General features: G+C 47.7%; 1 protein-coding gene across 3 annotated transcripts in view; it reads right to left on the bottom strand.

Annotated features, from left to right (window-relative positions):
- The window catches only part of LOC106609564 (UHRF1-binding protein 1-like), a 56,848-nt gene that overhangs the window by 12,388 nt on the left and 28,231 nt on the right, over positions 1-16,229 (bottom strand). For 2 of the 3 annotated variants that reach the window (XM_014208503.2, XM_014208507.2), the window contains exons 8-19: positions 16,030-16,216; positions 15,635-15,718; positions 14,406-14,567; positions 13,585-13,694; positions 13,365-13,506; positions 12,688-12,884; positions 11,633-12,400; positions 10,416-11,080; positions 8,212-8,292; positions 7,587-7,741; positions 2,030-2,202; positions 106-256 (exon numbers count right to left, since the gene is read on the bottom strand). In XM_014208503.2, coding sequence (XP_014063978.2) covers positions 106-256; positions 2,030-2,202; positions 7,587-7,741; positions 8,212-8,292; positions 10,416-11,080; positions 11,633-12,400; positions 12,688-12,884; positions 13,365-13,506; positions 13,585-13,694; positions 14,406-14,567; positions 15,635-15,718; positions 16,030-16,216 — 2,875 coding nt within the window. The remainder of the gene's footprint in view (positions 1-105; positions 257-2,029; positions 2,203-7,586; positions 7,742-8,211; positions 8,293-10,415; positions 11,081-11,632; positions 12,401-12,687; positions 12,885-13,364; positions 13,507-13,584; positions 13,695-14,405; positions 14,568-15,634; positions 15,719-16,029; positions 16,217-16,229) is intronic. The other variant, XM_045722207.1, reaches the window with a different exon arrangement.

The raw sequence follows: 16,229 nt of genomic DNA, 5'->3' as shown, positions 1-16,229 counted from the left end.
ATGTATGCATGTATGTATGCATGTATGTATGTATGCATGTATGTATGCATGTATGTATGCATGTAGGAGTATACATTGTGTCTATGCATGCGTCTGTGTCTTCACCCAGGCTGCGGTTGCTGAGGTATTGTCGGAGGCTGACGTTTCCCAGCTGTGTGGGTCTGACGCAGCCCACCTCCAGAGACACAGCCGTGCTCTCCCCTCGCACTTCCATCCCCCCACATACACACCGCACCTTCAGCACCAGCACCGACACCTGGGGGGGAGAGAGAGAGGGAGGGAGGCATTAAGTTGGATAAGAGAGTCTGCTAAAATTAATAAAAATCTAAGTTAATTCAATCAATTCAGAAAGTGGGGTAAAATTACAGTTCAGGAAATGAAAAATGCTCATGTGTACTCATGCATGTGTGTGTATAAATGTATGTACAGTGCTTTCGGAAAGTATTCAGACCCTTTGACTTTCTCCACATTTAGTTACGTTACAGCCTTGTTCTAAAATGGATTAAATAAAACATTTTCAATCTACACACAATACCTCATGACAAAGAGAAAAAAGGTTTTTAGAATTGTTTGCAAATGTATTAAACAGAAATATTTTATTTACATAAATATTCAGACCTTTTGCTATGAAACTCGAAAATGAGCTCAGGTGCATCCTGTTTCCATTGATCATCCTTGAGATGTTTCTACAACTTGGAGTTCACCTGTGGTAAATTCAATTGATTGAACATGATTTGGAGAGGCACACACCTCTGTACATAAGGTCCCACAGTTGACAGTGCATGTCAGAGCAAAAACCAAGCCATGAGGTCGAAGGGATTGTCCGTAGAGCTCTGAGACAGAATTGTGTCGAGGCACAGATCTGGGGAAGGCTACCAAAACAGTTCTACAGCATTGAAGGTCCCCAAGAACACAGTGGCCTCCATCATTCTTAAATGGAAGAAGTTTGGAACAACCAAGACTATTCCTAGAAATAGCCGCACGGCCAAACTGAGCAATCGGGGGAGAAGGGCCTTGGTCAGGGTGGTGACAAAGAACCCAGAGTTCCTCTGTGGAGATAGGAGAAACTTCCAGAAGGACAACCATCTCTGCAGCACTCCACCAATCAGGCCTTTTTGGTAGAGTGGCCAGACGGAAACCACTCCTCAGAAAAAGGCACATGACAGCCCGCTTGGAGTTTGCCAAAAGGCCCCCCAAAGACTCAGACCATGAGAAACAAGATTTTGTGGTCTGATGAAACCAAGATTGAACTCCTTGGTCTGACTGCTAAGCGTCACGTCTGGAGGAAACCTGGCACCATCCCTACGGTGAAGCATGTTTGTGGAAGCATCATGCTGTGGGGATGTTTTTCAGCAGCATGGACTGGGAAACTTGTCAGGATCAAGGCAAAGATGAACGTAGCAAAGTACAAAGAGATCCTTGATGAAGTCCTGAGTGCTCTGGAGCAGGTTCTCAGACTGGGGCAAAGGTTCACCTTCCAACAGGACAACAAACTTAAGCACACTGCCAAGAAAACACAGGAGTGGCTTCGGGACAAGTCTCAATGTCCTTGAATGGCCCAGCCAGAGCCCGGACTTAAACCCGATCGAACATCTCTGGAGAGACCTGAAAAAAGCTGTGCAGTGACACTCCCTATTCAACCTGACAGAGCTTGAGAGGATCTGCAGAGAATGTTAGAAACTCACCAAATACAGGTGTGTCAAGCTTGTAGCGTCATACCCAAGAAGACTTGAGGCTATAATCGCTGCCTAAGGTGCTTCAACAAAGTACTGAGTAAAGGGTCTGAATACTTATGTAAATGTAATATCAGTTTATTTTTAATACATTTGCAAAAAGGTAAAAAAAAACTTTCATCCATTTTATAACAAGGCTGTAACGTAACAAAATGTGGAAAAAGTCAAGGGGTCTGAATACTTTCTGAATGCATTGTATAGTGTGCATGAATGCATGTGTGTGTGTACAGCACGGTGTCTGTTCATGTGTCCATGCCTGAATGTGAGCATACATTTCCTGTGCATGTGTGTATTACCATGTCTTTGGTGGGTTCGTCGATGCTCTGGGAGGTGGCACTGACAGTATCTGGTGAGCCAGCACCGTCCTGCTCCCCTGTGCCCATGGCCGCTACTGCTGCTGCCTCCTTGGCAATTTCTGTGGCACTCTGCTCCCTCACCACATCCTTAAAGCCTGAGATGGACACGTCGTCTGTGGACACAGAATGAATTAAAAATTGGTGGTCTGCTACCAATACATGGATCAATACCAGACAGAAACCTAAACTCAGCAAAAAAAAGAAACGTCCCCTTTTCAGGACCCTGACTTTCAGATGATTTTTACGAATTCAAATAACTTCAGATCTTCATTGTAAAGGGTTTAAACACTGTTTCCCATGCTTGTTCAATGAACCATAAACAATTAATGAACATGCACCTGTAGAAAGGTCGTTAAGACACTAACAGCTTACAGACGGTAGGCAATTAAGATCAAAGTTATGAAAACTTAGGACACTAAAGAGGCCTTTCTACTGACTGAAAACACCAAAAGAAAGATGCCCAGGGTCCCTGCTCATCTGCATGAACATTCCCGCATGCTGCGAGGCATGAGGACCGCAGATGTGGCCAGGGCAATAAATTGCAATGTCGGTACTGTGAGACCCCTAAGACAGCGCTACAGGAAGACAGGACAGACAGCTGATGGTCCTCGCAGTGGCAGACCATGTGTAACAACACCTGCACAGGATCGGTACATCCAAACATCACACCTGCGGGACAGGTACAGGATGGCAACAACAACTGCCCGAGTTACACCAGGAACGCACAATCCCTCCATCAGTGCTCAGACTGTCCACAACAGGCTGAGAGAGGCTGGACTGAGGGCTTGTAGGCCTGTTGTAAGGCAGGTCCTCACCAGACATCACCGGCAACAACGTCGCCTATGGGCACAAACCCACCGTCGCTGGACCAGACAGGACTGGCAAAAAGTACTCTTCACTGACGAGTCACGGTTTTGTCTCACCAGGGGTGATGGTCGGACTCGCGTTTATCGTCGAAGGAATGAGCGTTACGCTGAGGCCTGTGCTCTGGAGAGGGATCGATTTGGAGGTGGAGGGTCCGTCATGGTCTGGGGCGGTGTGTCACAGCCTCATCTGACTGAGCTTGTTGTCATTGCAGGCAATCTCAACGCTGTGTGTTACAGGGAAGACATCCTCCTCCCTCATGTGGTACCCTTCCTGCAGGCTCATCCTGACATGACCCTCCAGCATGACAATGCCACCAGCCATACTGCTCGTTCTGTGCGTGATTTCCTGCAAGACAGGAATGTCAGTGTTCTGCCATGGCCAGCGTAGAGCCCTGATCTCAATCCCATTAAGCACGTCTGGGACCTGTTGGATTGGAGGGTGAGGGCCATTCCCCCCAGAAACGTCCGGGAACTTGCGGTGCCTTGGTGGAAGAGTGGGGTAACATCTCACAGCAAGAATGGGCAAATCTGGTGCAGTCCATGAGGAGGAGATGCACTGCAGTACTTAATGCAGCTGGTGGCCACACCAGACACTGACTATTACTTTTGATTTTGACCCCCCCCCCTTTGTTCAGGGACACATTATTCCATTTCTGTTAGTCACATGTCTGTGGAACTTGTTCAGCTTATGTCCCAGTTGTTTAATCTTATGTTCATACAAATATTTACACGTTACATTTGCTGAAAATAAACGCAGTTGACAGTGAGAGGACATCTTTATTGTGGTATAGATCATATCAGCTCACAACTGCCATCACCTGGACAAACTATGGAATAGAAAGAACTCTTCAAAAGCCATTCAATATGTATAGAAACATGGTTTATTCTCAGGACTAAGTCTGGAGTTATCCCTCCATATTTAGGCCAAATAAAAGAGTAAAATGTCTGTATTTTCGGGAATATTTTCTCCTATAAACACCCCCAAATAATGCAAAAAAATGTAAATTGAGGCACAGTGACAAGCTCTGCACATGATGGATAGACCTAGTCAGACCTGTAAAGCCTGGAGGAGAATCATGCTCAACCGTGTGTGTGTGTGTGTGTGTGTGTGTGTGTGTGTGTGTGTGTGTGTGTCAAATCGAAGTTTATTGATCGCATACACAGTTTAGAAGATGTTCTTGCGGGTGCAGTGACATTCTTATGTTAGTTACTACAGTTGAAGTAGGAAGTTTACATACACCTTAGCTAAATACATTTAAACTCAGTTTCACAATTCCTGACATTTAATCCTAGTAAAAATTCCCTGTCTTAGGTCAGTTAGGATCACCACTTTAATTTTAAGAATGTGAAATGTCAGATTTATAGCAGAGAGAAGTCATTTCAGCTTTTATTTCTTTCATCACATTCCCAGTGGGTCAGAAGTTTACACACTCAATTAGTATTTGGTAGCATTGCCTTTAAATTGTTTAACTTGGGTCAAACGTTTCAGGTAGCCTTCCACAAGCTTCCCACAATAAGTTGTGTGTATTTTGGCCCATTCCTCCTGACAGAGCTGGTGTAACAGAGTCAGGTTTGTAGGCCTCCTTACTCGCACATGCCTTTTCAGTTCTGCCCACAAATGTTCTATAGGATTGAGGTCAGGGCTTTGTGATGGCCACTCCAATACCTTGACTTTGGTGTCCTTAAGCCATAACTTTGGAAGTATGCTTGGGGTCATTGTCCATTTGGAAGACCCATTTGCGATCAAGCTTTAACTTCCTGACTGATGTCTTTAGATGTTGCTTCATTATATCCACATCATTTTCCATCCTCATGATGTCATCTATTTCGTGAAGTGCACCAGTCCCTCCTGCAGTAAAGCACCCCCACAACATGATGCTGCCACCCCCGTGCTTCACGGTTGGGATGGTGTTCTTCAGCTTGCAAGCCTCCCCCTTTTTCCTCCAAACATGATGGTCATTATGGCCAAACAGTTGTATTTTTGTTTCATCAGACCAGAGGACATTTCTCCAAAAAGTACGATCTTTGTCCCCATGTGCTGTTGCAAACGGTAGTCTGGATTTTTTATGGTGGTTTTGGAGCAGTGGCTTCTTCCTTGCTGAGCGGCCTTTCAGGTCATGTCGATAAGGGACTCGTTTTACTGTGGATATAGATACTTTTGTACCCGTTTCCTCCAGCATCTTCACAAGGTCCTTTGCTGTTGTTCTGGGATTGATTTGCACTTTTCGCACCAAAGTACGTTCATCTCTAGGAGACAGAACGAGTCTCCTTCCTGAGCGGTATGACAACTGTGTGGTCCCATGGTGTTTATACTTGCGTACTATTGTTTGTACAGATGAACGTGGTACCTTCAGGCATTTGAAAATTGCTCCCAAGGATGAACCATACTTGTGGAGGTCTACAATTTTTTTCTGAGGTCTTGGCTGATTTCTTTTGATTTTCCCAAGCAAAGAGGCACTGAGTTTGAAGGTAGGCCTTGAAATACATCCACAGGTACGTCAATTGACTCAACTGATGTCAATTAGCCTATCAGAAGCTTCTAAAGCCATGACATCATTTTCTGGAATTTTCCAAGCTGTTTAAAAGGCACAGTCAACTTCGTGCATGTAAACTTCTGACCCACTGGAATTGTTATACAGTGAATTATAAGTGAAATAAATCTGTCTGTAAACAATTGTTGGAAAAATGACTTGTGTCATGCACAAAGTAGATGTCCTAACCGACCTGCCAAAACTATAGTTTCTTAACAAGAAATTTATGGAGTGGTTGAAAAACTAGTTTTAATGACTCCAACCCAAGTGTATGTAAACTTCCGACTTCAACTGTAGCTCCGAACAATGCAGTAAAACAAGTACGCAATGTTGAGAATACAGTATTTAAATACACACACAAAACCCCACAGCAAAATGGATAGAATGGCAGGAAATAGATTCCGGACCCGAGTCTGGAATATAAATATATGTATGTGAATGGTGTGTATGGACAGTAATATGAATAGGTCTGTACAGAAGTAAATATATAGGATGATCCATGACTACAATACAGTATATACATATGAAGTGGGTAAATCAGTATGGAAACATTATTATGTACCTAGGGCAGCAGTCTCTAAGGTGCAGGGTAGAGTACTGGGTGTTAGCTGGCGAGTGACAGTGTCTAAGGTTCAGGCCAGGGTCCTGGGCGGAGGCCGGCTAGTGACAACTATTTAGTAGTCCGATGGCCTGGATATAGAAGCTGTTTATCAGTCTCTCGGTCCCAGCGTTGATGCACCTGTACAGTCTCCGTCTTGTAGATGGTAGCGGGAAGAATGATGATCTTCTTGGCCTTTGAAACACTGGGTGCTGTAGATGCCCCCTCTGGAGAGCCTGGAGGTTGTGGGCGGTGCAATTGCCGTACCATGAGGTAATACAGGCCTTACAGGATGCTCTCAATGGTGCATCTGTAGAAGTTTGTGAGGGTCTTACATGCTAACCAAACTTGCTCATCTTCTGTGTGCGCGCATTGATTTTGTCTATCTCCACCAGACGCGTTCATGACAGGTTAAAATACCAGAACCTACTGTGAACCAACTATATTAATTTGGGGAGAGGTCGAAACGTAAATGAAACATTCATGGACATTTAGCTAGCTTGCTGTTGCTAGTTAAATTTGTCCTAGGAGATAAACTTTGGCTTGTTATTTTACCTGAAATGCATATGGTCCTTTTTTGAGCTGGATCTTTGTAGAATTATGACCTATTTTGAGTCATACAAAATCGTGTGTTCTCTACTCCGACAATTAATCCACAGATAACTAACTAGGTTTCCCCTTTGATTAGTCTCACCTTGTTCATCTTTCTTCTTCTGTGGATTTTATGTTGCAGTTGGCAAGGTGCATTACCACCACCAACTGGACTGGAGTGTGGACCTCAGTTCATCTTTCAATCACCCACGTGGGTATATGCTCCTAAAAACCAATGAGTAGATAGAACAGGCTGGACTTGCAGCGAGTCAAACTTCTAAAATAGGGCCAAGTTATTTTTCAGTGCCTGGTACGCAGCCGCCCGTTGACGCGCGCGAGGAGTGGATGAAATGATTGAACATGTACATTTATTTTGCAACGCGGCTGGTTTGGTCAGCATATTAGGGGCCAAGATGAATTTCTTCAGCATCCTGAGGTTGAAGAGGCTTTGCTGCGCCATCTTCATCACACTGTCGGTGTGAAGGGACCATTTCACATTCTCATGGAGGAACGAGAAGCTTTTGACTCTATCCACTGCGGCCCCGTCGACGTGGATGGGGGCGTTCTCTCGCTGCGGCCTCCTGAAGTCCACGATCAGCGCCTTCGTTTTGTTGATGTTGAGAGAGAGGTTATTTTCCTGGCACCACTCCACCAGGGCTCTCACCTCCTCCTTGTTAGTAAATCAGGCCTACCACTGTTGTGTCGTCAGCAAACCTGATGAATGAGTTGTAGACGCGCATGACCACGCAGTCATGGGTGAACAGGGAGTACAGGAGGCGGCTGAGCACGCATCAGAGGGGCCCCCGTGTTGAGGGTCAGAGTGGTGGAGGGGATGTTGCTTTCCTTCACCACCAGGGGTCAGCCCGTCAGGAAGTCTAGGACCCAGGGCCCTGTGTGTGTGTGGTTCCTACCCCTCTCCAGCAGGCTGTATGTGTCTGTGTCTCCGTCCTCCATCAGGTAGCTGTCTATGGAGAGGTTGTCCAAGGACTGCAGAGACGGAGTCTTCTTCATGTTCTTATAGGACACTGAGAAACTGGACTGGGAACGCTCCCTCATCAGACGCCCACTGGAACACACACAAACAAAAACAAACAAACAAGAGTGAGTGTGAGTGGGGGAGAAGGGTGAGGGGAAAGAAAAAAACAGGAGTACTGTGGACCTCAAGGCTTGGCCTTGAGCCCGGTTTCCCAAAAGCATTTTAAGGTTGAGTTCATCATCAGAACAATTGAGCTGGTTCTAACAATGAACTTAGCCTTAAGATGCCTTTGGGAAACTGGGCTCAGGTCTAGACTGTTGACCTAGCCAAGGCTATATGCTACTAGTCACCAGATCAAGGCTACACACACTATTCACCGGGTACACACACCAACTTGCAGCGTGTAAACGTATACAGACCCAGATACACTCCCACAGATAGACAACCAACCACAGACAATTCTACATGCACACGTACAGATACAACACACACACAACGTGTAACAGATATTTAAAGGAATGCGCGGACACACACACAGACAGACCCATAGCGTGTCTTACATGTTGGAAATAGAATATAGGGAGGTGGACCGGGTGTTTGAGGAGCTGAGCCGGTCAGAAACCACTGACAGACTGCCTTTCCTTTGTAGAGAGAGAACACACACACACACACACACCTCGCATGGGTCAGAGCAGAGGATACACTGAGCTACAGAGTAGCAGAGTGAGAACACACACACACCTTGTATGGGAGCACATTGGACAAGGCAGAAACACACACAAATGAACAAACACCTCTTATTGACGACAACATTGATATTGTGACGTATAGGGCAGGTACAGTGTGGTCACGGTAGCTACACAGACATGATGTAGTACTACAGACTGATGCGATGGGACTGACCAAGTAACAGTAAAGTAACAGTAAATGATGGTTTACTAAGCTGGGCATGAATAAGTGAGTAACTGTAATGACATCTGCAGGAAGTATTGTTGTGACTGAGTATTGCAGTAATGGGAGTGACTTAATTTAAAGCTTGTCTTAAGTCCTCTGAATGAGTGTTACGGTCTGCCTGCAGATTGGCCTGCATTTCCCACTGCTGATCTGCCACCGGGACATGCACTAAGTTACAGTAAAGATGTTCTTGTTTTCTTTGATTTGGAGTGAATTATCACAGTGAATGTTTTACAGAACTGACCGTCTGAATAGCTGAACAATATGTTATGGAAGTAACGGAATCAGTGTTCCTCTGGAAAAATGTGTAGCAGTAAAGGGGAAAGGTCCGGGGTTTCCCTCCCCCACTGTATTGGGGGTCCCCCCCCCCAGAGAATTGTTATGCAGAAGGACTGAGAAGCTCACTTCTGGTGACTTTTTAAAAGGACATTCTATCAAAAATTATATTGACACCAACCAAAATATAATTTCTACCTCCAGAAATGAGCCAAATAACATATTGGTAAAATGATTTGTTTAAATTGTAACATAGTGGACCATGCTTATAGCCTATGCATGGTTCATATGATCAGGTATGCTATTAGCAATACGCATTATCACCTGTATCACAACTGATGCAGCATAATGGCTATAAATAAATAGGCTGAAGCATGGGGTAGCCTATCTGCATTTACCCTATTGGGCTAATCATTAGTAGAGTCCTGCATCGAGTCAGATGCATGGGTGAGCCCAAAAAAATGAAATCAAAATCAACTGGCGGGTGGAATAAAAAATTACTTTTCAAACCGAGGGTCGGCTCGTGGTTCAGAACAATTATATTGCGGGTCGGGAAACATTTTAAAACCCAGGCGCTTGTTGTGAATTCCATTCTGTGAGCGGCGAGGCAGACACAAGGCTACCAGCCAAGCACGCATTGAGAGTGTGTGGAGCCGGGAACTGTCCCTTATTCGTGAGGTGCTAAAATGTTCTAATTCTGTTCCCTCTCCCCACCAGAGAATTTGTATTTATTTAACCTTTATTTAACTAGGCAAGTCAGTTAAGAACAAATTCTTATTTACAATGACGGCCAAACCCGGACGATGCTGGGCCAATTGTCCGCCGTCCTATGGGACTCCCAATCACCGCCGGTTGTGATACAACACATTACAAAGCGGATTTTTCCTGGGTAGCCTAGGTTACGTGAAAATGGCTAACGTAGGCCTAACCGGAGAAATAAAAAGGTTATGATAAAGGAATAGGCTACATCACCGTGGAAACATGCTGCGAGAAATCTCCAGTTTGGAAGGACAACACGGTAGATGAATACACAGCTTGCACAAAGTGCAACCAGGTAGGCCTATTTTCGATCATTCAGTTAATTCTAAGTTATTAATTATATTCATTCAGTGTTCCTTCATTAGACCATACAAAGAGTAAACCGGTGCGGCTGGTTAAAGTGTGAGCAGCCTATAAATGCAGCCGATTTTAGATTCTGGGAATTCTATCCCTATGACACTCGTAACTTGAACGCGCCTCGAGAGGAATATTTATCTTGCATATAACACACAACAAGCCCATTCTGTAAATAGATCAACTATTATACTGTGGGGTTGTCTGATTTTGTCTGCAGAGGAAAAGTACATGTGGACTGTTCCAGCATCTTCGAAGTGCACCTCGGTAGAATTTTGTTTTTTTATGTCCCATATTTTTTTGCCATGGGCCACAGCTAAATGACTGCAATGGAAACACTGAACTGAATACCTGGTCATTGACAGTGGCTACAGGTCTAAATAGCTGGTAAAGGACTGTTACGGTGACGGAAGGGAATTACCTGGACATAGACTCAGGCAATCTGGCCCCAGGGTTCTTCTCGTTCCAGTCTTTGGTGGAGAGGGGGTCTGAGAGAGAGGGGTCTGCCCCGGAGGACTCACCCTGCTGGGCTTTACAATCAACTCCGCTCCCCGGCTCCTCTCCCCCAGTCCGGGCCTCCAGGGAAGCCTCTCCCAACTCCTCTGAACTCGATCTCCCTGTCCTCTCGACAAGAGACGCCTTCAGGTTGGGGGTGGAGGCGGGGATGAGAGGGGCGGGGCCTTGTGTTATCCCACCCTCTACCCCTCCCCCACACATAAGCTGGTCCACTGTACAGCTTCCCTTCGCCCCAGCCCCCTCCACGTGGGTTCCTCTATCTCCCCCCTCCCCTCCGTCACTCCCAGTCTCCAAGGTGCATCTACTCTCCGAAGGGGACAACTCCGACCCTAGGGGGGAACCAGGACCCTCGGGCTGGGGGACCGGCTTCAAGAGGAGAGCTACCTCCGCACTTTTGAGCAGGATCCCCACACAGGCACTGAAGGGCTGGTGGTCTGGAGGGGGGTCCGATGTGGTCTTTGCCTTGTCTCGTTTGGAGCCCATCTCCTCCAGGTCCTGTTGCAGGGTGTGCTGCAAGGCTTTGATGCTGCGCTGCAGCCGCATCAGGAACATGTACTGCCTGTGGCTCACCTGGACACACACATTATGCTCATAACTACACACACTTCAGTGTTCTCAAATAAACAGTGTAACACGTTGGTTCACATTACACTCACACGTCATACATTAATACAAAGTGAACAAAACATTTGCTCCACCACCCTTTTGCCCTCAGAACAGCCTCAATTCATCGATGCATGGACTCTACAGGGTGTGGCCCATGTTGACTCCAATGCTTCCTGCAGTTGTGTCAAGTTGGCTGGATGTCCTTTGAGTGGTGGACCATTCTTGATACACACGGGAAACTGTTGAGTGTGAAAAACCCAGCAGTGTTGCAGTTCTTGACACAAACCAGTACACCTGGCACCTACTACCATAACCCATTCAAAGGCACTTAAATATTTTGTCTTGCTCATTCACCCTCTGAATGGCACACACACACACACACAAGTGGCATCAATAAGGGATCATAGCTGACCAGGTGAAAGTCTATGTCATGAAAAGAAAAAGTTCCTAATGTTTTGTGTACACACACTACAGTGTACAGACACACACACCAAAAGATAGGAATTCATCACTCACCTGAGCGCTCAAATGCTTCTGTACGTGCACTAACATGTGCATGTCTGCCTCCTTACTGGAAGAAGATGACGAGGAAGGTGGGGGGATGTTGTCCAGGGACAGTGGCTTGTGAAGCCCGTTGCTAGGCGGCAACGAGGCCTCTGTTGCCGTGGCGTCCGTAACAGTACTATAGTACTCCTTCAAAAGCCTCTTCCTCTGCAGACGTCCCACGGTGTCCACAGGCTCGCTCCTGGCCAGGCCTGCAGCTGCAGAAAGGGGCGTTCTCTGCCCTCTCGAAACCACGCCCATTAGCCGCTCCTGGTGCTGGGTGTGTCTGACCGGCTGGCACACCCACAGAGTGAGGGGGAAGGCGTCAACGAAGGGCTGGGGCCGCCCCTTCCCGCCGCGCGTCCCCTCGTAGTCCACCCAGAACTGGGCAAAGTGAACCGCCCACAAGTCTGTGGCAGCTGGCATTTTGAGGGCATCCACGCCCAACGAGGGCGACACCAACCCTTTATACACATTGTGCAACATAGTGTCCTGCTCATGCGCGTGGCGCTGGAAAATGGGGTGGATCACCGGGAAGGAGGTGGAGGAGCGAGGGAAGGAGGAAAAGGAGGTGGAGAAGAACTGTTGTTCTTGGAAGGAGAGGAGGAGGGCTTCCAGGTGGGAGCGGGAGCAGTTGGGGGGGTGGCGGGTGTTGGTGGCCACCATCTCCGAGCATTGGACAGAGACGGAGCGGGGGAGGTCCTGGGGATAGGAGGGGTCCCTGTCCGTGGGCACTACCAACTGTGGTGGGGGAGAGAGGAAGAGAAACATTAGAAAATATACACAGAGGTCATCAATGTGTACAAGATGACTAATGAGCATAATTTCCAATCTGTTGAAATGTAAAGACTATGCTCTAACAGAAATGGAGTGTGTTGACCTTTTCAAGGGCTTTTTTCACAGCTATGGTAGTGTTTGCATTTCTCAAATGACTGAATCAAAGTGTCCAAGTACTCAATATGAGTGTGTGTGATTTGAACACAGACATAACATCATGACAGAGTGTGTGTGTCCTTTCTGCCCTCTACCTTGAGCATTAGTCCGTCCACCCTGATGTCGATGTGCTCTTCAGGCTTCTGTTCCTCGTCGTTGAGCTTGTAGAGCTCCATGAACTGTTCCAGGCTCTGCCTCAGGTCCAGCGCAAACAGGTTGCACCACACCAGGCTCCTGGGGTCCAGCACCAGCTGCAGCGCATTCAGCTGCACATACAGGTTGGGGCAAGGGACTGCAGGAGGTGGGGAAGAGAAGATTACATAATAAAAATGCAAGGGACTGCAGGAGGTGGGGAAGAGAAGATTACATAATAATCAATGCAAGGGACTGCAGGAGGTGGGGAAGAGAAGATTACATAATAATCAATGCAAGGGACTGCAGGAGGTGGGGAAGAGAAGATTACATAATAATCAATGCAAGGGACTGCAGGAGGTGGGGAAGAGATTATATAATAATCAATGCAAGGGACTGCAGGAGGTGGGGAAGAGAGGTTGGAAACTACAAATGAGTGGAGAGGGAAGAGAAGAGACGCACTAATGTATTCACCTTTCCCTCAGCACCAACACCCGATTCACATAAACATCAAGTCAAGACATCAAACAGTTCAATCAGGTGAGTTAGCGCTAGGCTGGAATAAAGCATGTACACCCTGTAGGATGAGGGTCCAGGAACCAAAAACTAGGAACTGAATGAGAGTAGGAACCAATCTTACTGGGGTAGTCCTTTCCGTCAGGGAAGTAGTATTCGGTGAACTCGACGTGGATGGCAGGCATCTCAGGAGGGAGGTACAGGGACTTCTTATTACAGGAGATCATGGCCTTAGGGCTGGAGCGACGCTGGTCTGCTGTGGACACCTGATATACACACGGGATGAGGTCAGTACGCAAAGTGGGTGGATCAGATAAGCACGTCAACTGTGTGCGTGTGCTGACCTGGTAGATGCTGAAGTCAGCTATCCTGAGGACAATGGAGCTGGACAGGAGCTGCGTCCTGGGGGTCTGGGGAGAACTGAGGATACTGGTAGAACTAGTACTGATCTTACCTAGAAAGGAGAGGTGAAGAGAGGGGGGGAGGGAGAGAAAGGATGGTAGGGAGAATAAGGAGACAGAGGGGGGAGAGAGAAAAAGAGAGCCAATCAGAACACTTGCCACACTCTGACGTCATCTCAAAAGGTGTGTATCACCGCACACCGCGTGCGCACACCATGGGTTAGGGGGTACCTGGCTCTAGGCATGAGAAGCAGCACTGTGCCCGCCCCCGCGCCCTCGCTCGTACCATGGCTCGTGCCCGCACCCACCCCGGGGGTAGGTCATCTGGCCCCCTAACCACCACTATTCTTCCTCTTCCTGTCTGGTCCTGCCCTACGGGACCATACACACTGTCCCTAACACTGGAGACACTGGAGGGATACCTGGACACTGGAGAGGGGGGGGACACAGAACTCAGAGTGACTAGGCAGTGTGATGCTAGGGAAACCAACACTTCACTTAATTCCAACTCTACGGGCTCTTCTAAAAATGACCCACTAGATGACATCAAGTGTATTCTAGTTCAGTTGAATGTCAACTGTCTAACCAACATCACTCTTCATGGGCTGCTGGGACAGATTCTTATAGTTGTTGAATAAAAAGAGAATCAGGTCAGATGCTCCAACACACCTTTATTGGATTACTATGTTTCAATCACATTAAGGGGAGGGTGTGTGTGTGTGTGTGTGTGTGTGAGACTGTGTGTGTGCTGCTCTTCTGTTTACCGTGCTGTGGTGAGGTGTGAGAGTTGGCTGGGCCCTCCCGGTCTCTCTTGGCGGTCTTCAACATCTCCACGTTAGACTTGAACTCCTCCAGTAGACTCCTGGCCCAGCCCTCCCTGGCCTTAGTGGCCTCACTGTACTGCATCCAGTGGAGACAACTCTCACCTGGAGACAGAGAGAGATGAAGGGAGAAGGGGAGAGGACAGAAAGCAAGAGACGAGGGAGAAACCGTTGTCTAAGTACCTACCCTTATCACTAATAGAGGTGGTATACAGACAGAAAGACACGTTTTGTGGTGTTGAGAGATCAGAAAGATTACTATTACTCCCATCAGCTGTGTGGCAGTGGTTGTGTAGAGGTTGTGGTGGTGTTCACCTGCTCTGTGGGTGGGGTAGTAATGTTGGAGGGAGGTTGTAGTGGTGTTTACCTGCTCTGTGGGTGGGGTAGTAATGTTGGAGGGAGGTTGTGGTGGTGTTCACCTGCTCTGTGGGTGGGGTAGTAATGTTGGAGGGAGGTTGTAGTGGTGTTTACCTGCTCTGTGGGAGGGGTAGTAATGTTGGAGGGAGGTTGGGTAGAGGTTGTGGTGGTGTTCACCTGCTCTGTGGGAGGGGTAGTAATGTTGGAGGGAGGTTGGGTAGAGGTTGTGGTGGTGTTCACCTGCTCTGTGGGAGGGGTAGTAATGTTGGAGGGAGGTTGGGTAGAGGTTGTGGTGGTGTTCTCCTGCTCTGTGGGAGGGGTAGTAATGTTGGAGGGAGGTTGGGTAGAGGTTGTGGTGGTGTTCACCTGCTCTGTGGGAGGGGTAGTAATGTTGGAGGGAGGTTGTAGTGGTGTTTACCTGCTCTGTGGGAGGGGTAGTAATGTTGGAGGGAGGTTGTAGTGGTGTTTACCTGCTCTGTGGGAGGGGTAGTAATGTTGGAGGGAGGTTGTAGTGGTGTTTACCTGCTCTGTGGGAGGGGTAGTAATGTTGGAGGGTGGTTGTGTAAAGGTTGTGGTGGTGTTTACCTGCTCTGTGGGAGGGGTAGTAATGTTGGAGGGAGGTTGTGGTGGTGTTTACCTGCTCTGTGGGAGGGGTAGTAATGTTGGAGGGTGGTTGTGTAAAGGTTGTAGTGGTGTTTACCTGCTCTGTGGGAGGGGTAGTAATGTTGGAGGGAGGTTGTGGTGGTGTTTACCTGCTCTGTGGGAGGGGTAGTAATGTTGGAGGGAGGTTGTGTAAAGGTTGTGGTGGTGTTTACCTGCTCTGTGGGAGGGGTAGTAGTCCAGGGTAATGTGACTGAAGGAGAGCTGCATGGCCCCACCAGTTATCCTCTTATTGATCACTGGAGAGAGGGTTGAGAGGGAAGGAGGGATGCATGGAGGGCGGGAAGAAGGCAGAGGCAGAAGATAAGGTAATGCACAAAGGTCCAATGTGCGTCAGAGCCCAACTTGATGTGTAGGTATCAGACAGTCAGTCAAACATCTGTCTGACGTTTGTGTGAGGTATGTGTGTGTTTTACATTTGTATGCGTGTATTAGCAGGCGTGTCTATGTGATGTGTGTGTGTGTGTACACGTGTCATACGTCTGTGTGTGTGTGTGTGTGTGTGTGTGTGTGTGTGTGTGTGTGTGTGTGTGTGTGTGTGTGTGTGTACCTCTGTCCTTGGCGTGTATGTCGTCACAGATGTGCAGGTCGAGGTGTGTGATCTGCAGGTGATGGGAGGTCTCACACACGTCAAAGGCAGCGAACAGATTAGCCATGGTGGCGCTCTGGTCAGCCGCTGTGCCTGACGACACCTGCTGGCTACGCACCTGCTGGGCTGAGGGGGGCGCCGACGACTCCTGGATACAGACC

Source organism: Salmo salar, chromosome ssa07 (genome assembly GCF_905237065.1).
Source record: "Salmo salar chromosome ssa07, Ssal_v3.1, whole genome shotgun sequence".
NCBI classification, from domain to species: domain Eukaryota; kingdom Metazoa; phylum Chordata; class Actinopteri; order Salmoniformes; family Salmonidae; genus Salmo; species Salmo salar.
Note: the sequence above shows the minus strand (reverse complement) of the source record. Positions and strands in the feature narration are given on the sequence as shown.